This window comes from Genypterus blacodes, unplaced genomic scaffold, assembly GCF_046128005.1.
Source record: "Genypterus blacodes isolate CSIRO-AG114 ecotype Tasmania unplaced genomic scaffold, CSIRO-AGI_Gbla_v1 ptg000039l_1, whole genome shotgun sequence".
In the NCBI taxonomy this organism is placed as follows: domain Eukaryota; kingdom Metazoa; phylum Chordata; class Actinopteri; order Ophidiiformes; family Ophidiidae; genus Genypterus; species Genypterus blacodes.
Window position 1 is genome coordinate 45937 of NW_027466852.1, and position 22403 is coordinate 68339.

General features: G+C 44.2%; 1 protein-coding gene across 1 annotated transcript; it reads left to right on the top strand.

Annotated features, from left to right (window-relative positions):
• Positions 1–1984: 1984 nt before the first annotated feature.
• LOC142996876 (protocadherin-10-like) lies at positions 1985–18360 on the top strand. Its single transcript, XM_076147995.1, has 5 exons — positions 1985–4531; positions 5604–5662; positions 6187–6293; positions 15651–16034; positions 17814–18360. The coding sequence occupies exons 1-5, from the start codon at positions 1985–1987 to the stop codon at positions 17831–17833; spliced, it is 3117 nt and encodes a 1038-aa protein (XP_076004110.1). The 3' UTR covers positions 17834–18360.
• The last annotated feature ends 4043 nt before the right edge of the window (positions 18361–22403 follow it).

Below are 22403 nucleotides of genomic sequence, written 5' to 3' on the forward strand. Positions count from 1 at the left end.
ACTGACTCCAGTGTCAGCTTGATTCAGTCACACAGCTCCGGCTCAGACATGGATGGAAATTCATCTAACATCTCCTCTTTGTTTTCTCTGACTTGTATGCCGAGATGCAGAATCGCGTATCACTCGCTGTTTAATCCTCTTCACAATGGCCACGTCGCTTTGCATTACCGGCAATATAAGATTGCAAACCGTCCATTATATTTTGAATTATAGACTTATGCCAATTAGCTTCAATTACGCCCTTGTTTCCCTTTTTTTGTTTCATTATCTTCTAAATGCTTTGCAAGAAGTTAGACCCCCGCTATCCTCGTCTTTCGCTCAACCAGCTCATTTGCATATTTAATTTATGCTTTATGAATTAAATGAGTGCGTGATGCAACTGCATCACTGTTAAGGGCGTTAATGATAAGAATGGGGGAGAAAAAAAGGGGGACTAATAGTCTTCAGGCTATTAGCAACACGGTGGGACTTAAGTATGACGCTTCATTAAACTGAATTAAAGTAGCTCATGTGTGATTCTGCTCTGATTGAACCTTCGATCATAATGATATCCACTTCCGGAGTGCAAAGTAGATATTACTTAAATTAAAATGTCACACATATTTTGTTTCCTTTGTGCCTCTAGTAGTGTCGACCGCGCGCGAGAGAGAGAGAGAGAAAGAGAGAGAGAGAGAGAGAGAGAGAGACAGAGAGAGAGAGAGAGAGAGAGGGAGAGAGAGCTTTTGGATGGCCGTGGCACCGTGGGGTATTGCGTCACCAGCTATCTTTACTTGCGCAGGCTCTTTAACATGGTGGTCTCTGGCTGTGGGCATCTTCGCTACATTCTCTGACTCACGCATTCAGACTCAACGCGCTTTCTTTACCAATCTGTTGAAATAATTGCGTCAAGGGGGTAAACTTGTGCGTGTGTATGTGTGTGTGTGTGTGTTAAAGTCTTATTTTTGGAGGAATAGTGACTAATTGACTGTCTATTGGTCACATTGCAAGTCACGATGCTGATGAATAACAGCGTTTTCATTATTATTATTTTTTTCACTTTAACAAATAGCAGCATCTCTCAAAAAGCAGCGAGTTTTATTCGCGCACAACTCTGTCACCAGCCATTGCTATACTTTCTTAATTCACTGGATGTGTAAAAACATTTAATTTCCCTGCTATAACCGAGGGCCCGGCCGGTGGAGGAAGAGTAGAAGAAGAAGAAGAAAAAGAAGAGGAGGAAGAGGAGCGCAGCGGCACTTAACTGATTTTGTTCCAGGGGCCCCGATGTTGAGCTCTGGCTGGCGTCGCAGAGCCCCAATCAGGTGCCATTACGCCCGGTGTTTGAGGATCCCATTGGCTGGTGGGGAAAGGAGCTGTGCGCAAAACCAACCCCGCCGCTCTCACTCGCCTTCCAGAAGCCGAGCTGAGAGCATCATCATCCCGCTTTGAGCGTCTTAGCGCAGCGATTACATCCTCACGGAGAGAGAGAGAGCGAGAGAGAGAGAGAGAGAGATAGTAGGCAGAAGTCTCCACACTCGCCTTCGTTTCTGACTTCTGACACGCAGAATAGAGACTTTGAAGCGTTTAGTTTCCGCTCTCTTTTCCTTATACTCGTGTGGATTTTCCCCGGGTTTTTGTTTGTGACTTTGTGGGAAGAAGAAGGGGGGTAGGGGGTAGTGCAGTGTGAGTGTGTTCTGTGCACAGGGAGTGTTTGGCTCTGCGTCCTGGCTCCAGCCTGCAATGTTTGCGCTGACGCCAAAACTCACAGACCGGTGCAGAATTGATTAAAACTGAGAAGCTCGGATCAAATGGCTGCGCTTCTCACAGCTGAAACGACACAATGTTCCACTGACCCGAGGCAGAGTGGGGGGTTCTTCTCAGCACCGGACAGCCTTGTTGCCTTCCCGCGGACAGAGGAAATGTGGAGATGCTCATTTCTGTAAATAAAAAGGAATAACCATTTTTTTTTTACGTCTTCAAGTGCACTTTGAGAGACGGAGAGGAGATGATTTGGTTCGTGTTTCTACTCTCCATCCTGGATGGAACTGTTTCCCAGCTGCATTACTCTGTTCCAGAGGAGCAGGAACCTGGGACTGTGGTTGGGAATATCGCAGAGGATTTGGGGCTGATCATTACCAAACTTTCCGCTCGCCGCTTCCAGACGGTGCCGAGTTCACGGACGCCGTATTTGGAAGTGAACTTAGAAAACGGCGCGTTGGTAGTGAAGGAGAAAATCGACCGGGAGGAAATCTGCAAGCAGACCATCCCGTGCCTGCTGCACCTGGAGGTGTTTCTGGAGAACCCGCTGGAGCTCTTTCGCGTGGAGATCGAGGTGATGGATATCAACGACAATCCGCCGAGCTTTCCCGAGACAGACATTTCCGTTGAGATATCAGAAAGCGCCATCCCCGGGACCCGTTTCCCGGTGGAGAACGCCTTCGACCCGGACGTGGGTACAAACGCGCTCAGCACATACGCGATAACGAATAACAACTACTTCTACCTGGACGTTCAGACGCAGAGCGACGGTAACAAGTTCGCCGAGCTGGTGCTGGAGAAGCCGCTGGACCGGGAGCAGCAGGCGGTGCATCGGTACGTGCTGACCGCGGTGGACGGGGGCATCCCGCAGAGGACCGGGACAGCCCTCCTGGTGGTTAAAGTTTTGGACTCGAACGATAACGCGCCCACGTTTGATCAATCTGTGTATACGGTCAACCTGCGGGAGAACTCCCCCCTGGGCACACTGGTGATCCAGCTCAACGCCACAGATGTCGACGAGGGACAAAACGGGGAGATCGTTTATTCCTTCAGCAATCACAACACCCCGCGGATAAAGGACTTGTTCAATATTGACGCTCGAACAGGCAGGATCGAGGTGGCAGGGGAGGTGGACTACGAGGAGAGCAACACGCACCAGATCTACGTCCAGGCAAAGGATCTGGGGGCTAACGCCGTCCCCGCGCACTGCAAGGTGCTGGTCAAACTCGTGGACGTGAACGACAACACACCGGAGATCGGGTTCAGCACCGTCACCGAATCCGTCAGCGAGCAGGACGCCCCCGGCACCGTCATAGCACTTTTCAGCGTCTCCGACCGGGACTCCGGCGACAACGGACAGATGAGCTGTGAGATACTCGGGGACGTTCCTTTCAAACTCAAATCGTCGTTTAAAAACTACTACACCATTGTGACCGACGGACCGTTAGACCGAGAGAGCACGGACTCGTACACCGTCACCGTGGTCGCTAAAGACAAGGGGCAGCCTTCTCTCGCCACCAGCAAGTCCATCAAAGTCCACGTCTCCGATGAGAACGACAACGCTCCCCGTTTTACGCAGGCTGTGTATGATGTGTACGTGACCGAGAATAACGTGCCCGGTGCGTTCATCCACGCCGTGAGCGCTTTGGACCCCGATGTTGGGCAGAACGCTCTCATCACCTACTCCACATTGGAGTGCGATATCCAGGGAATGTCTGTGGACACGTACGTGTCAATAAACCAGGACACCGGCTACCTTTACGCGCTGCGCTCCTTCGATTACGAGCAGCTGAAGGAGTTTAGCTTCATGGTCCAGGCGAAGGACGCTGGAAGCCCCGAGCTCTTCTCTAACGCCACTGTAACTGTGATCATAGTGGATCAAAACGACAACGCCCCCACCGTGATTGCCCCCATCGGTAAAAATGGCACCGCCAAAGAGCACCTACCGCGCTCGGCGGAGCCCGGCTACCTGGTGACGCGCATCGTAGCCATGGATGCGGATGATGGGGAGAACGCGCGGCTGTCCTACAGTATTCTGCGGGGTAATGAGATGGGGATGTTCCGGATGGACTGGCGGACAGGGGAGCTGAGGACAGCCCGGAGAGTCTCTCCCAAACGGGACCCGCAGGGCTTCTATGACCTCCTGATCGAAGTGAGGGATCACGGTCAGCCCCCGCTCTCTTCCTCCGCGAGTGTCAGCGTCGTGCTGGTTGACAGCGTGATTGAAGGCCGCGGCGGGGATCGGGGCTCGGCTTCCAAAGCTAAAGAGACCTCCCTCGATCTCACCCTCATCCTTATCATCGCCCTGGGCTCCGTTTCTTTCATCTTCCTCCTGGCTATGATCGTGCTGGCCGTGCGCTGCCAAAAGGACAAGAAGCTCAACCTGTACACATGTCTGCTGGCCGGCGACTGCTGCTTGTGCTGCGGGTCGTGCTGCAGCAGGCAGGCCCGCGGCAGGAAGCAGAAGAAGCTGAGTAAATCGGACATCATGTTAGTTCAGAGCACCAACGTGACGTCAGGGGTCGGACCCGTGGGGCAGGTGCCCGTGGAGGAGTCTGGCGTGGGTGGCGTGGGAGGGGGCTTTGGCTCTCATCACCACCAGAACCAGAACTCCTACTGCTACCAGGTGTGTCTGACCCCGGAGTCCGCCAAAACGGACCTGATGTTCCTCAAACCGTGCAGCCCCTCACGTAGCAACGACACAGATCATGCCAACCCCTGCGGCGCCATAGTTACAGGGTATAGTGACCAACAACCGGACATCATATCCAACGGCAGTATTCTCTCTAGTGAGGTAAGAAATGGTTCATTCAGAGCTGTAGAAAGCGTAATTAATACCCATGTTGTCATTCAGGTCATGCCTGAAATCCGGGATCACCAAAGGTCCCCGCATCTGCTATTGAATGGGCTGTTCTGTTCAATGGTCTTTGATCACTGTCATGCATAATGGTGATTGGGTTTACGTCAATACTCAAATCTCCCGTGGCCTCATCCATAATAGACTGCTGTCAGAGGAGCCATTACATCATGCGCAATAGGCTGTCATCCTCCAAAACACAACTATTTGTCTCTTTGGGTGTTTACAGAGTTTTCAGACAAACCTTACACTAACAGGAATTAACAAACATACAACTGGTATAGAACCTGCAAATTGATGAAGTGGTCACCTGCGTCTGCCAAGGTGTGGCACACGCGTGATGAAAAAGGATTATATATGCTAAAGAAATGGCAGAAATGCATCGATTCTGGCTCAGTATTCATAGTGAGACATGTGGGTGTGTGCAAAAACTTCAATAATTTGTTGACCGACGTCTGTCATATTTTGGTCTTGTCAGTCATCAGGAGCCTATACATGCTCCTCATGTGCCAAGAATCATGTCCATACATCCCAGACAGCTTTTGACGTTTGAGTGGCCAATGATCTCTAAGAGGGAGAAGCAAAGGAGCCCTGTTTTGTCTCCAGCCTGTGTGCGTTCTGCCCAGGGGAGGATGTGGAGTTTGGGCTTTCTCGTTGATTGCGGTGTGGCTGGAGTGAAGCCAGACAGCAGAGTCGCAATCTTAAGTATTCCGCGCACGGCACAGCACGGCAGCACTGTGAACAAAGGTTGTTCAGTTTCAGCATCGGGCGGCTCAATCATTTACGCATTCAATCGCCTCCCTAACCCACTCTGCCTTTGCTCTCCTCTCCTCTCTCCTCTCTCCTCTCGCCCACCCGCTCTCCAAGTGGATGCGCCCACTGTCAATACCCCTGCAACCGTCATAAACAAGCCTGGCTGCTCCCCTTTATTCAATACTTGATTGAAGCTTCTGGAGTTTTGTGTCTATGTGAATTAATGCAATTTGTAATGTGGTTTTGTTTTTTCTAGACAAAACACCAACGAGCAGAACTCAGCTACCTGGTGGACCGACCCCGGCGTGTCAACAGGTAATAATGGCCGTATAGACCCAGACTCCCCACAGCCGTACTGATGCCACCGCACGTGTTCTAGCCTACTCAGCTTAATGCACACCTTTCACATTATTCATATTCAGACATATATGGAATAATGCTCTCATCAGTATGAATCCTGTATCATTTATTGGGGATCGGAGAGGTTACATGGTTCCATAACGTTCCTCTTTAATTTGGCATCAGCCTCCTAACTGACAGTGCAGTGCCTATTAAAGCTCTAATGCTGAATTTCATTACATGTCATGTGTGTCATCCAATTTAGACACTTCACAGCCACCATGACTGTACTAATGTGGTGTTGCTTTCAGACTCTCTCTATCTCGCCTCCCTCTGTTCCCTTATTTAATGCTTATTCTCTTTGCCCGTTTTTTTCCCCCTTTCTTGATATATATCTCCACCTCTGTCTGCCCCTTCCCCCCCTCCCCCCTCCCTGGTATTCCTTCCCTCTCACCCTGTCACGCCTGTAATCGCCTCCTTTGCTCTAACCTCTGCTGCAGCTCGGCATTCCAAGAAGCAGACATAGTCAGTTCCAAAGACAGTGGCCACGGCGACAGCGAACAAGGCGACAGTGACCATGATGCCACCAACCGGGGTCACTCAGCCGGTGAGTCCCCTCCCTCCCCCCACGCACACACACATTGTGTAATTACTCTGTCATTTCAGGACTCCTTCACCCCTTTGCTTCAGTAGTGTGTTTTTGAATGTGATAATGCTAAACTGTTGGTGCGGACCGCTGACTTTTAATTTCCTTAATTTGAGACTGCATGAAGGACCAAGCTTGGGTTGCTGGCTGGCTGTCATGAATGCTGAACAGCCCCAAGGTGTTGATTGTATTTCACACTAGGGTGAAGAGGAGGAATATTTGGGGAGATCACTCGCTCCCTCTCTCTTTCTCTCTCTCTCTCTCTTTCCCTCAGTCCCTTGGCCCAGCTTCCTTCACCCAATGGTGCTGAAAGGACAGCGACATGCAGGATGCAGTGGCAGTTTCTGCAGCGCCTTTGAGGCACAAATCAATAGGGTTCAGCTATCTGAAGGCAAAAGGCGTCGAAGCCAAATTAATATGATGCATTTTAATCAGACGCGTGACTCATTTCACAGTTGGTGTATTGCATTGTTGGGTAGAGTGCATTGTTGGGGATTCAGCTGATCACACAGATTAAGCGTTTTTCCAGTCTTTTGTGTAAACAGTGAAGTATGGTCATTTGTCGTTTTGAAATGTGCTGCAGCTAAAAATTCACTTCACGTGTGCTTAAGTGAACATTGTCATTTTGAAGGACCAACCGCCACACACACACACACACACACACACACAAACAGCATCACAAATGCACGTCTTACTTTTTGTTCCAGACTTGAGAATAGAATACCCTTTTTTTTAGATGAGGCTTTAGGTTGGTTTAATCATAGTTCTGCCTTTGTTCTCTCTAAAATGCCTTTTGGTTAGTACCTGTTTATTGATCAAAGCGGAGTCAGAGAGAGAACACAGAACTTCACAAAATTTCTTTTCATATAAATTTGCCCTTTTCCTTCAGAGGGAACGTTCAGCACAGCTCATGTTAGACGGCAGCCATAGCGGTGCATGCAGGGGCTACATACAGAGCGGATTAGATGGGTTGGTGCAGGGTAGTGAATAGCCCTCATCAGGCGCCATGGCATTTGACATTTTTAATGAGCGACACCATAATTGAGATCCAGAATGCAGTGGCGGTTGTATCACTTTGGCTCTTGCTGATGAAACAGTCTGGGAAGGTCAAACTGCACGAGGCTTAAATGCAGAGCTGGATGAAGTCCAGGGCTCCTCTTTCTCTTGATCCAGAATCGTTTCATTTCTGGCAAAAAAGTATCAAAGTGGATGTTTGTGTATGCATAATGACTTTTTTTTACACGTTTTTTTTGATTTTCTGGAAGTCTTGCATCTGAAGTTGTCAACCAATTTATAAACTTAACAGATACCGGCTATGATTGGCCCGTTTGGCGCTGGCCTGGGTGTGTACACAGTCGGAGCGAGGCGCTGTATTTCATATGAGGAACCAGCATTTGCTTCTCATGTTGGATTTAGCGGGGAACAGCTTACCACTCCATGGGAGGTAGTATCACACGACTGGTATTTTGGAAAGAGAGACACTTGAGTTTCACTGGCTTCTGTAAACAAAACCAGACGGCCTGTGTGTGTGTGCGCAAGCGTGTGTGTAACTGTACACCATTATCTGATTTAAATATGTAGGCTTATACTTGATATGTAATCTAGCTTTTGTGAGTGTGTTTTATGTGTGTCGGAGAGAGAACTAGGCTAGGTGATGCACTGGAAAGCTTCAATGAGATTCCGTTTAAGAGTGAGCGTTAGCCGGGGCTTGGCACTGATCCAGCTGTATATTGCCTCCATATAGATAAGACCCAACGCTCGTGTGCATCTCTGCATGTGCATGAGCGATGTTTTGTTTTCCGTGTAAGGATGAGAATGCAGCTGGTTGTTCTGTGTGAGTTATAGTCTTTTTGTGATTATGCATTTGTACACACACTCAGCATCCTTGTACTTGCCTGTATGAGGTTCTGTATGTGCTAAACGCGATAAATGGCCTCACTGTATAAGCCTGAGCCAAGTATGTGTAAACTGAATGATTTTTTTATGTATTTTCACGTGGTTTATGAGCAAACCAGTGCACACACAGACACACATACTTACACGTGCGCAATTTTACATAAGAGTATGTGTGTTTGTGTGTGTTTTTCACTGACAAAACACACATACTCTCTTCCAAGGTTTGTGGCAGTCTCATCCTTCATTCTGTCTCCCCCACACGTTGGCTCTCTGCAACACTCGGCTGATCAGTAATTCATTTCTTGAACCTTTGCATAGCAATTATCAAAGGAGGGTTAGCGGCAAGGTTTCCTCACGGGACCGAGCGGCATGCTCTCCCTTTTGGTGCACCTCGGAATATTTCAAATCAAGGGAAAACCATTTCCAGTTGGCATATCATCAACTACACCTGCTGTAGCTTCCCGCTCGGCCGCTCGTCTGACACTTTAGAAAATAAGTCTCCTGACGTGGTTTTAAATCAGAGGGACACTGCCTGTGAGGCTGGGATATCACCGGATACATTTAAAAAGAGGGCAAATGGCTTTTCTGAAAGCAGCACGTCTGGAGTGAGGCACTGCTGTGCCAAGAACCAAAGCACTTTTGATTGACTACCCAATTTTTTTTTTTGGGGGGGGTGGCAGATGACAGAAATAATTTTCTAATTATTTCCGTCATCGTCCTAATAGGAGATGATGGGTAGAGCATGCATGCAAAACAAAAGATAAGAGTGAGCGTGAGATAAAATATTCATCAGTTTAAAAAATCCACTCTCTGAAACCTTTGAGGAGATGTGGAAGTCTGCATGACGGGTAGAAGACTGGAAAAGATTATTATCATGCCATTTGTTTTGGAGAGAACAACAGCCGTGACGAATGGGACAATTAAATCACTGTGGCAACGGTATATTAGATGGCTGATTATGAATTAGCGGCAGGCACTGTGTTGCAGTCTCCCATGTCACTGAGCTGTCAGAGGAATTTAGCTTATAGCGTTTTGAAATGCGCTTTCAGTCAGGCTCTAGAGTCTGACATCAGCTGCTGCAGAAGGACAAGTTAGTCTAAATTTACATCAAAACTATGCCAAACGTAAAGTGTAAAAGTCCCATAAGAACACTACTGTAATAGAAAGGCATCTAAGAAGAGAACAAAGGGGAAATATGTTAGTCAGGGGAATTACTAATGCCAATATGGTTCAACTCAAAGATCGATAGAATGATCCAATCAGGACTAAGGTGAGCAGAATGCGTTCTAGTACCATCTAGACGCGGTGACATGACCCTGTAATGAAACGTGTAAAAATGACAAAGAAATAAAAAAATCAATCACAGAATAAAAGAATAATTATATATTCTCTCATTATGACCAGAGTTTAATGTCCTGAGATAAAAATTCATTTAGCGTTCTGCCTTTTAGGTATCACTCGACATCATCGCTTCATCAAAGGTGACTGATTTGTTGAATATCAATAAAAGTTATATCAGAGATAAATCAGGGGGGCAGGGGTCTCGCGGCAAATGAGAAGTATAAGTTGCATGGAATAAAATGATATCAACCGGGCCTACTTACGTTGCCACAAAATACCTTCCATATTCACCTTAATTATGTTTCATTAGTGAGATAACATATTATTTCCTACTGTCTCTATTAACACAGCTCAAAATGATGGAGGCATGTATTCACTCGGACTCGATCCTGTCTAAAGCTATCAGATGGTAGTAATGGGTCACTAAGGATATATCAATACACTGAAAGGCCCTGTTGAGTGTGTTGATCAGTGTCATCGTGTCGTGAATAGGCTTTGTTTTCTGAATGAGCTGAATAGCAAATGAAGTGTCCCAACCCTGAAACGGATGAAAAGAAACCCCGAGTCTTTCCTTTGCAGCACCATTGCAGAATGATACTTCAAATTAGCTAAAAACATCAGTGTCAGAAAGTGAAAAAGATGCGTTCTCGTTTCCCTACATCCGCTCTCGATTTATTACTCAAATGGAGCATGAGTTTGTTAGACTAATGGAAATCTCAGTCCTGGGAGTCATAAACAGGCTTTGGCCATGACTAACACAAACAATCCAACCCAGAGACTAAGCAAGATTGGACATCTGCTCCAGGCACTGCTTCCCACTAAAACAATGTAATGCAATATTAAAACATCCGTTGGTAGTGGTCAAGTAAAGCATCTGGAAATCTGAACTGGGATCAGGAGCTTGATTGTTGTGGTTTGTCCATATTCCCATTACAGAAGAACACGCGGTCCAAAGCAGGAATTGAAAGGTTAATTGGCAAAATGCTTAAAGCGATGTCTTGGCAATTTGACGAAATTTTCTGAAAATTAAAAACAACATTGTTTTTGTAAATTGTAGCAATTTGGAGACATTTGGTGTCACTTACCAGGTCCATAGGCCTTTGAATGGACTGCTGTGGATCCATGTCAACAGCGCAAAAATATAAGTTATGCATGTCACAATAAAAGCTAGATGTACCTTCTGGGTTCCCAAAATAGAAATGTGTTGTGCTGTAGTGATGGTAACACTTTGTAAAATCAGCTGTCTTTGGGTACTATTTTTATCTCTGTAACACTCTCAGAAATTCTCCTGCTTTGGGGCAAACTGTGAACTCATGTGAGAAGCCACCCAGAAGGTAGTATAGGTTAGCGATCCAACAAAACACAAACGTTTCAGTGTCAAGTGTCATTGGAAAAAGTTTTCCGAAGCAACAGTGAACATATTTGTTTGTATTAACTATGTATTATGAACTTAAAAATTCATGTAGAGGTACTTTGAGAGGCTTTTTGATGTATTCCTTAGATTCCCTGGACCTGACCTACATACCTGGTGACATAGACACCAAATATCTCCAGAAAGCTAAAACTTACAGAAAACCAATCTCGGTCATCTTGGATGTACATTACCTGAAAATAATATTTTTTTTGTAAAATCGCTGTTCCAACAAACATTTGTCAACCTTTTTGTTTAGAAGGTTAGGTCAAAGTAAGATAGTAAAAGACAACAATTGTGAGAGAATGAATGATAAAGCATCATTCATTCTCTCACAATTGTTGGCAGTCCTAGGTCGCAGAATGAGACTAGTCCACTGACGGTATATTTGGCAATCTTGAGACTATAAATAGCCTGCAATAAAATTCTAACAGGGTCAGTAATATAGGACCAAAGTCTCACAATTTGGCGGCTACTCGGACCCGCACCTATGGATCACAAGCTGATGCACTTGTCATGGTGCAGCAGTATCGCGCTGTCTGGTATTTATCTCTTTGCAAGTCTTTGTTATGGTCAAGCCTACGTAGCGTGTTGCATACAAAGGGTGGACAGAGAGATGAAGAGCACATAAACCAGAGATCGATAATCAGTGGTCGCTCTAATAATATGTAAGTGGTGATATTAATCAAAGAGACGTTGTTCGGGCATGTGGCCATCTTTGGACTGCATCCCAGCCAAGTTGCTGCGGAACAACCGTTAAAAAATGGAGAGTGAGAAGAATCGCTGTGTCTATCATCACCGAGTCTGATCTCTGGTTTTTACTCGTCACTGCCTCACCGGACAACACATGTAAGGAAACAATGTTTGTCCCCTGCTGCTCTGAGTTGCTGTCCAAATGTTGATGATTTGTGCCAGTACTCTCACTGGAACAGTAGAGGACAAGATGAAAAACAGCAGTATGGAGAGAAGACGGCGCATACCTGAGGAGTGTGATCTGGAAAGGGAAAAGAGATGAGGCAGACAGAGAGGTTCCAAAAAAACAAGGTGGAAAATAACTAACAGCAAGAGACGAAGACACAGAGGGACTAATAGAGACAGAGTGAAGGAGACAGACAGATGAATGGGATGCATTCAGGGACTAACTTCAAACCAAAGTGCAGGAGATATGCCCGTGGAATTAATTCAAACACGGGGATCATGTTTTTCCCAAAACTTGTTTTTCTTTATTTCCTTTCTCCCAGTGGCTGGATGTACGCCAGGCAATGCAATTAGTCACATCACACCGATTTGGGATTTGAGAAACAGACAGATATTTAATAAAAATTAGTGGAAAAAGGGACAGAAATGTTAATTGCATATTAGCAAGTAAACCATGTCCCGTTGCTGAGCGTTGTTGATGTTTTGCCCGATGAGGTCACCGTGAGACCTGAAGGTGCCGGCAGGACCTGTCATTGTCAGTCAATGTTTTTCTTGTTGTTTGCTCTCTGCCCGAGGAAGAAAAGGTGCTTCACAGGGATCAGTCACCGCTAGGCGTCTTGTGCACATGTGCCTGTCTGGTTTCTTACTTGTATATTTAGATACTGTGTCTCTATTTTAAACAATCATCAGCATGCTTTGTTCATAGACACAAGTTGCATATGTTGCTGCTGTTGAGCGTGAACTGGTATGATAAAAAAGAAGTAGAAGAGAAGTGGAAGTAGAACAGATCAATCAGTTTACTATTAATATTGCTTAGGAACACATTAAATACCTATGCAGCCTTTAGATGCTGTTGTCCGCATGTATGAGTGTTTCCTCAGCGTATTGAGCAGCAGCATGCAATAACATGCCGCAGAAAACCTTTATCTAACGCGTAAGACTGGAAAAGAAAGAAAATGGACGTTGTTATGTCATTGCATGTTGTCAATATGTCCTAGGTAAGTCCTCAGTACGTCCTCCTGGTGTCCTGTTCAGCTGTCTGAAGCACTATATGGACTAAATGATGAGTAGAACGAGCAGACCAAGTGTTCTCACATGACTTATGGTGGAATGTGTCACGATTGCGTTATTCGTTTTTCCTGCGCGAAAACCCTCTGAAACGGAATCTGTGCTAAATCTTATTTGCACACGGAAACTAAAACATTTCTTTGTCTTGGCGCCTCCATTGTGTTACATAATAAATGAATAAACTTAAAACCATGCAACAATTATTCGTTCCACTTTAAACTCTTGTACCCTAATACTGTGAAATCCATAGTTGAGATTGAACAGGCAGAAAAAATCCTTTGGCAGAGAGTTTTTGTTGGCAAGACTTGATCCAACCTTAATATACCATAAACAGCACTGGCTGCAGACTGCAGACCGTATTTACTCAGCCATCGCTAAAGGACATTATGCCCTTGCTGCTGCGTAATAATACACTAAGACATGAGAAATGTATAATAAACTGAACCCCCATTAATCCTTTGACATTAATTGCATATTTGTATATGCATGTATATGTGTGGGTGTGGGTGTCGGCGTGTGTGTGTGTGCTCATGTGCATTCTGCCTGCTTATTCTCTGCCTACTTGCACTCCTAGATTTTGCACCTGTGTTTTGGTGTTTTTGCTGATTTGCTTGTACATTTGAATGCGTTGTGCATGGTGTGCACTGAGTGTGTAACACCACTGCAGCGATGACTCCCAGTGTCCCTCCCAGAAAGACTATTAAACGAATTTGCCTCAAAAAGGTTGAGGTTGGAATTCACAAAATATATCTTTCTTTCTCTCATCCCCTTTGCTGCGACAATATTATTCTTCCCATGTGTTAATCCGTGCTCACCTGCATGTCCTCTTTCTCTCTGGGCCCCTCGGCTGTCTCCTCCTCATGTCTCCGTCTGTGAGGCTCGGGTCTCCCCTGTCTTTTTTGGCCATCGCCGTCTCTATCTGAGGCCCCGGGTCTCCCCCGTCCTTATGGTTACTGTTTCCTTACTGCTCCTCTCTCCTGCTGTCTCTTTCTGTGAAATCAGCGACTCCCCCGTCTGTTTAGCCCTGGCTGTCTGTGGGAGCTTCCAAGCCTTGTGTCTCCATCTTTTCTGGTCACCGCCGTCTTGTTGGCCTGTGTCCCTCTGCGTGTATTATCAACACAGTGGGATAAACAGAGATCGAAAACGGACGAGAGTTTAACACAGTTCCACTCTGATAAAATTAACACCACTTTCTCACCATCGCCCGGCCTAATTTATCCTTTTTGTCTGATTCCAATCTTGAGGGAACCAATTGAAACTCTCCAGAAATCACTTTCCCTATATCACAAACAAGCAAAACAAAGTCGTTGACCCAGTTTGGATGTAAATACAACGAAAGCCATGCAATCTGTATTTGTATTTTGAATATTTAGTATCACTTTAACACATATCACACATTAGCACGTTAATGTCTCTAAATGTTAATTGTTATGCTATATAACCAGAATATTTACAAATAATTTTATTGACGTGGCTTTTTGATCTTTTCTGATTATTGAAGATATTTTGTATTTGCAGTTGTGTTCAAATACAAAATGCACAGTCAGGGCGTACTTTCCATGCCTTGTGTATGTGTGTGTGTTTGTGTGTGTGTGTGTGTGTGTGTGTGTGTGTGTGTGTGTGTGTGTGTGCACAGACCTGTGTGAGCTGACCCCTCTCGGCCTGAAAGAATTACACGTTACCAATTGTCCACTTTCTTGGTGTCCACCGGCGAATGCTGCACTTCTCTTTCCTTCTTCTTTGATCATTCTGTCCCAACGCTTCAACTTTGTCCCAGCTTGACTGGGAAATAAGAGAAAACTACAAATCCAATCTGCAGAAAGTAGAAAAGCTGGAGGGTTTCATTATTATGATGACTGTACATCTCTCTTCGTCCTTTCTCTTCCATTTCATAATCTTTCTTGCACTCCTCTTTTTTTCCATCCTCTCCTCTTTATTCTCACTAAGAGTGGGTAATTAAGATATCCGGTGCCTATTTCATGCTGGCTCTGTGTGTGCATGAGTGTATGTGTTGTATTACATGATTTCAGATGTTAATTTTAACTATTTTATGATGATGTTTTGTTTCTGTAGTAGCTCCGTGTCAATTGCACAGCTTGTCAGTTTGTATAGGCATGATTGACATGAGAGTGCGATTATGCAGCCAATGAATATTCGGTTTTATGCTGCATATTTCTTAAGATAATTGTGGTTTTTGTATAAGGGTGGTGGAAAATGGATTCCCGTATTGTCTGTTGGTGTTGGAGACTGAACTGGGAGGCTGAGGATGTTGACATAGCAAGGGTGTGAAATGTTTTTGCAACATCCCAACGCTTTGATTGCACATTTCATTCGGAATGAATGAGGTGAAGAAGAAAACAAACAATTCGCTTCATCAATGTTGGCCCTGTCTGTTTGATGAATAGCTTCTGGTGCTCTTTTTCTGCTTTCGACATTGGCAAATGATTGCTAACTGGTGTTCTCTCTTCTGTGCTCTTTCTCTCATCTCTTTCCCACTCCCGCTTCCTCCCCTCCAAATATCTGTGCCGTCTCTCCTCTCAATCTCACTCAACGCCTCTTCTTCTTTGTTTTTTTTTGGTTTGCTTCGTGTCCCATGTATCTTTTTTGATCCTCCAACCACTCTCTCTCCCATTACCCTTTGTCTTGTCCTCCAACTGATCATCCCACTCCCTCATCCTGTGCAGGTGCGGACCTCTTCTCCAACTGCACGGAGGAGTGCAAGGCCCTGGGCCACTCCGACCGCTGCTGGATGCCGTCGTTCGTACCGTCCGATGGGCGCCAGGGGCCAGACTACCGCAGTAACCTGCACGTGCCCGGCATGGACGCTACGCTGCCAGACACTGAGGTACCCTCCTCCGTCAACCTCTCCGAGCAACTCACCATGACTTCGTCCACTGCCTCGTCCAGCGATAGGTCATTCTCCACCTTTGGCAAGGACGGTCAAAGGTCACAGTCACACCACAGCCTTCACCATCACCTTCATCAGCAACAGCAGCAGTACAGCACCAGCACGCTAGAGAGGAAAGAGTATGATAGGGGGACCCTACCATACAAACCCACCTTTCTCTGTGAGTATCAGTATGAAACTTCACTGGGACCCTATGACTTTGGTCTGGTCCAGTACAGATACTAGAGGGAGGGGACAATGATTCTGCCTCTCGATTCTGATCTGGACTTAATATCATATTTTATGTTGTTCATCAACTATTTTTTTCTTCTATTTTAAGATGAAATTCAAAATATGGCTTAACTATTTTTTGTATTTTCTTTGTATATTATATTTTCTTTTCTCCAATGTAAAATGTACATCCTTTTGTTGCTAAGCGCCCCTTTCCAAAATCTACTTTACCAAATTCAATCTAACCCCATCCTTATCCCAATAAATGTCTGTAATTATGTCAAAATAAAATAAACAAAGTCTCAATCAGATTGAAATTACATCGCTGTGGCAACCTTTTATTTATTTTTCCTTTTCTCAAAATTCCCCCTCTAACTGCTTTCCATTCAGCATTTTTATCTGATGCTCATAAAAGTAAAGGTCACTAACACAAGCACACTTACTTGTTAACACACAAAAAGGGTTTTTTCTAATATATTTATTGCACCAAATCTGCTTGAGTGCACAGAGATAGAACATCAAAGTTGTAAAGGACATGTTTTTTCACTTATTCAACAATTACACTTCCCTGACTATTGAATAACTGGAAGGATATTTTCCACAAATGCATGAATGGACTTGGACATCTGAAGCATCTATAGTATACTTGCCGGTGGATCAATACCTAACTAGTAAGGATGGACGGGGCGGGAGTCATCAAGGTCAAATACGATCTGGGCTACTAGATTTATTTGTATAAATATTCATTCAGCAAAATTGTAAAGACATATTTTTCTTACTCTAACATTTCTGATTTTGCAGCTGAATGAGACGCTTTAGAAATAGATGAGAGGACACTTGCTGCTTTCAATTGCTTTCCAAGTTCCCACATAACATGAATATTCTATTAAGTCTAAGAGTAGAGAATGGATTCCATATACACATTCAATAGAGAAGCCATTTCCAGTCAACTCTCCACCACCTAACCACCACCATCTTCCATGATGCTGCATGCAGAGTGTGCGCTGTCTTTCAGTTCACTGACGAGCATGATGACCTGCTTTTTGTTTGCAACTAACCAAACAGAGCCAGACGATCGTTCCATTGCACATCAGGGCTGTGAAGAATAATTGCTATTTGGCCTTTGGGTGCTAGAGCTTGCTTTCCTCCAAATATAGCTGCATGCACGTCTGCTCATCTTGTCTGCCTTGCAGTGTTCAGATAAATGCACTTCATATTCCCTTAGTCCACTTTAAGACTTCTCCCATTCCACGGTCTGTTGAAATAAACTGACCTCTCTGGTTGTATGTTAGTCTATAAAAAAAACATGAGAAATATCACCACAGGCTGAAGTGCTATTAACCAATAGGCATCATGTTCTAATTTTAAAAACGTATGCTACTACTGCTCTGTTCACCAGAGCTGCCTTGATAAAGAGTTTATAAATGTTTAATGATCCATTTATAGATAATGAATGAAGCAATTAGTCTACAGTGTTTTGTATGCGTGCATTTGTAGCCAAAATGTTTTTTAACATTTATCTTCACTGATAGACTGATGGTATTCATAACTCCCAAATTGGTTTCGTCATTATACTGTGAGAATCAGCCTTTCCTGTATATAAATGGCTTCAGTGGGAGAACTAAGTGGCATGTATCCATCCTTAGATGTTGTTTAAAGCCTGTGTCACTGAACAGTCTTCAGGGAAGGGTGTCATTTGTCTTAACGACTGTGTTCTCTCTCCTTTCAGCCCACAAAAGGATTTGCTAGCTCGTTCCATGTGGACCTGTCGGAGACAGCGTGAATATCTGTGCTAGACCGCCAACACTGATGCTAGAGACAGCGAAATAAAACAAAACAAACAGCAAGAGGACAACAGCAACCCTTGTTAAGCTTCATTATCTTGGGTGGCGAACTGTAACAGAACCTTGGCAGCGGTAGCCAAGGAAGAAAGGGAGATTAAATACTGAGTAGCTGTAAACCTCTAGTTATCTGAGGAGCAATCCAAGGCCTTATTCTTCTCAGCAGGACTGAGACCGGGGCCAAAAACGTGCGACAATGTGAAGATTACAGTGTCATCAGCAGAGAGAAGAAAGAACCAGAAATTAATGAAGGAATACAAAACAACTGAGATGAAGAGGAACTGATTAACTCGCTGAGGTTTTTTTGAATGAGGGGTTATCCTCTGGAGATCTGTGTGCCTGTTTACATGAGGAAAAAAAAAACTAATGTTTCTGTACAAACGTCACACGGAACCCTTTATCAATTTGTACCGTCACCACTAAGCCAACTGTACAGAGACTGTGAGAGAAGAGACTAAGAAAAAGAGTGAAACGAAGGACTAAGGAAGAGAGGGAAGAAGCAGAGAGAGAGCGAGAGAGAGAGAGAGAGAAGAGGTGTTGTACAGGTATGAGAAGATGCAGAAGAAGAGGCGTAGGAGATAAGCAACGATAATGTGCATTACTATAAATTCTGTATCTCCGGTTTTTCCGACTTGACTGTCTTTATATAACTTCTCTTTTTTGTTTCTGTTGTTCTTTCTGTGTGGTTAAAGTGTGCAGATTCTAATGTATACCTACTTCCAGTTACAGTTGCAGACAGGAACACGTAGTCTGGAGATGGGTTCAGTCCTCTTTCGGTTTAGCCACTTCAGGAAGGAGATTTTTAACACACACATATTGGTAGAGTAATAGACGTAAAACACTACTCATGTTCAGCCTATCAATAAAACGTGATCGATGAATGTTCTCATTTCTACACTAGTGACTAACAGTTTCATTTGCCTTCCTGAGCTGACTGCAGAAAAAGTGAAATGACCCTTTACCAGGATGTGGTTCCCTTGACGCCATTGGCCTATACATAAACAATCAGATACATTCAGTGGTTTTTATCATGTGTGCAAAGTGTTTACTGTGCTATTTTAAAAAGCTTATAAATGAATATAAATCTATATATATATGACTATATACAATATACTTTTTTCTGAAGACTGTGTAACCATTGATTAGTTTCTACACCTCATAATGTCATTCAGTCCAATAATACCAAGTGCTACAAAATCGAGACTTGTATTGATTAAAACAAGGAGGAGTGCTTAAGGAAAAGCAAACCCCTTTTACAACAACCAACGATTAAGTTCCTGTTCTTATTTTGTCGTTATTTTTCACCATTTCCAGATTATGGACCTTGGTGTGTGCACCGGACACTAAGTTGTGTTGGGCTGCTGTAAGGAGAATAATTTAGGCTGGGCGGTATGACCTAACATTTAGAAACCTATGTAGAATATATAGAGCAGTAATTTTGCTGCAGCACTGCTGGCACGCTTAGTGAAAACAAGCTGATTTAGGGGCATTATGGTATAACCCTCCCCCAAAAAAGCCTGCTCTATTCTGATGGGCCAATTATCAACACCAACAGTCTACTACACAGATGCTTACCTAAACTGTCCTTCTCTAGGCTTTTGATTCTTTAGCGTGACTAACCTGGTGTGTTAACCTTTCACACATGGACGTCTACATGTTGGAGAAGTTAAGGACCAATCACAGATGAAGCTTCCACAGCTGTTCACGACCTATGGGTCTTACTGGATGCATTTCTATAGGCGTTAAACCTACTAATTTCAATGCATACTCTATATATATAAACTATAGAATACTGTAGAACTAAAGGAAAATTACAATAACTAATATACCGCCTTCAGAAAAGGTTTATTTATAAATAGAGATCGTGTCACAGAGACTTGATACGCATAAGAAAAAACACTACTTCAAACCAGAGGTTAGACATTTACTTTAAAAAGTTGGTTGCTGAGCAGAATAGTTATGTGCAGGATGACAAGTGTTGCCAGAGGTGGCGATACAAGCAACCTCTTTTATCACATCCAAAGAAAACATGTCCACAAGTATGAAGAATGGTTGAGAATGCGGCCTAGTTCTAAAAGAAGTAGCTGTCAGAGCGGGAACGCCTTCTGAATCGCAGAGGCACAGAAGCTGGATCAATGAAGGAACATGTGCAGGAGTAGGAGGATTGTTTCACAGCGCACTCTGGCACCACTTGTGACAGACTTGTTGAGTTGTCTGTCTCCGTTTCACCACATTTTCTCAGCATGAATAAATTTGTTTTTGGTCTTAATGTTAACAACTGTCCACCCCTCTAAATATAGTGTTACGCTTGGTATACCGCCCAGCCAAAGGAACTATCACAATCAGTATAGATGTCAGGTTTTACACTCATACACACTTAAACATGCATACAGACGGTAAGGCGCGAACATAGAAACACTCACACAAACAACACATGCCACATACCCACACACACTCACACACTCAAAGTGGTGGTAAATCAACAGTGTCTTTGAAGTTCTCTATTGTATGTTTTGTGGCGTGCACCTGGGAATGTACCTGATCAGAAGACGATTCATGCTGTAAACATGGAATAAAAGGCTACTTGGAGATTCTTTGTTATAGCTGTTGGAAAACCAAACACACACCATTCTCAACTGCTCAACGGCTAAACCGCGATCGCTCGCATTTCAAGTCTTTATAGGGCACCTTCAGTCTTGGTTGTCACTGTGGTTTTAACTTGATTTCCATGAGACATTTCACTATCCCAGATGAATCTCTTAAGAAGATACAGACTTCCAAGATGCAATCACCATGGTTTTGCTCTACTTTCCTCATTCCCTGACCTCAATAGCTCATCCAAGAAAAAGTTCTGGTGCCACATAGTCTAGCCTTATGTCCATTTCTTCCAAAGTCACTACACCCTGACACACACACGCACACACCCTTCTTCACTCCAGTGTATTCTTCACATGGCCTGGCAGGAGTTCACAGGCAACAACAAGACGAACGTTGGAGTCTACAGAAGATGTAGCTATTGCTTCTGAAGTCGTATGTCATGGGGGAATTGCAGCGATCCCTTGCTGGCGGCCTAAAAACAGAGATGTGTTTGTGTCCATCACAAGATAGAGTCAGACACAAGGAGACTTGTGACCCTTGCATGTGATTCAGATGCGGTGGTTCTAGCTGTGCGAATTGCCTCAGGGATTCAACTCAAAATCGCACCCAAAAACAACCCAGTGTCTGTGTTATGCTGTATTTAGGAACAGATGCAGGGAGTTATTACAGAGAATACATTACTTTTAGCTCTGCAAAGTACTATTCTACATTTTTGTAAACCACTACATTTATCTGAAGACCATAGTTACTGTTACTACTTTCCAGGTATATAAAATATTACTTCCGATTGAGAAATGCTGCACCTCAGCCCTTTATTGGCTTGGTGTCACAATGCAAGATAGTTGCAATGTGCACAAATATGTATTTCCCACAGCCTCAAAATTGGACACAGGCACAGACATAAAAATAAAAAATACCTTTGAAAGTAATTTTTTAGTGGGAATAAGACTGTGACTAAATGAATCGTGGTCTGTCATTCATTGTTTAAAATATAGTGAAAATGTGTCATTAATGTCCATGATGTCCTGTCACATCCTTCAAATCATTGACAACCGATGATATGGTTAGTTTTGGACATGGCTCTGTTTTATAAGTCGTGTGATCAGGCCATAACTACCGCACGGCCATCACGTATTTATCTCGTTGCTACGCTTTAATGAATCACAGGATCCCACCTCTCCTCTTCCGTACATGCCGTCAAATCCCTCCATTTTTATGATGTATTAACATATACCAGAGGTTTTACTGCTGGTGTTTTATTAATTATTTAACAGACATTTTTCTCTTAATACACAACATATATACTTTTACTTGTAGGAATTGTGGATGCCGTAGTTTGACATGCAATGGAGTATAATTCCCTTCTGGATTTCCCTCAAAAGATTTCATAAATGTCTTTCCCAAAGAGATAAAGAAGGATAGAAAGCAACAAGCGTATGGACGATTATCTTTACAAGGCATGATGACCCACAGGTGGACAATGACTTTCTATCAATGGTCTCTGAGTTGACCTGATGTGCTCATCCTTCATGGTCTTTCCACAGCACACAGAAGAATGAGCATTATAACAGGTGAACCATCTTTCCTCATGTCTCGGTACAAGGTTGAGTGAGGTGACCTGAGGTGTCTGTCTCAGCCTCTGTGTGTGTCGCTCATATTCTTCCCCGGGCAGACGCACTTCATTACTCTGGCTAAATAGACTTTCAAGAGACCCCATCAGCCATCATTTACACAGCCAGCCCTATCACCTTTTTTCACGGCCACCTCACCACACACACACCCACACCTGACTAAGTGTGTTCCCACGGCAGACACACGTGTACAAACTCATACCACACAATGACTCACATTACTGCTCTCCTTTGCCCTCTTATCGCTTG

Bases quoted from the DNA above. Each gene is read 5' to 3' on its own strand.
- LOC142996876 (XM_076147995.1), top strand. From the start codon at position 1,985: ATGATTTGGTTCGTGTTTCTACTCTCCATCCTGGATGGAACTGTTTCC. The intron at 4,532-5,603 runs GTAAGAAATGGT...TGTTTTTTCTAG, and splicing joins GCAGTATTCTCTCTAGTGAG to ACAAAACACCAACGAGCAGA. The intron at 16,035-17,813 runs GTGAGTATCAGT...CTCTCCTTTCAG, and splicing joins ATACAAACCCACCTTTCTCT to CCCACAAAAGGATTTGCTAG.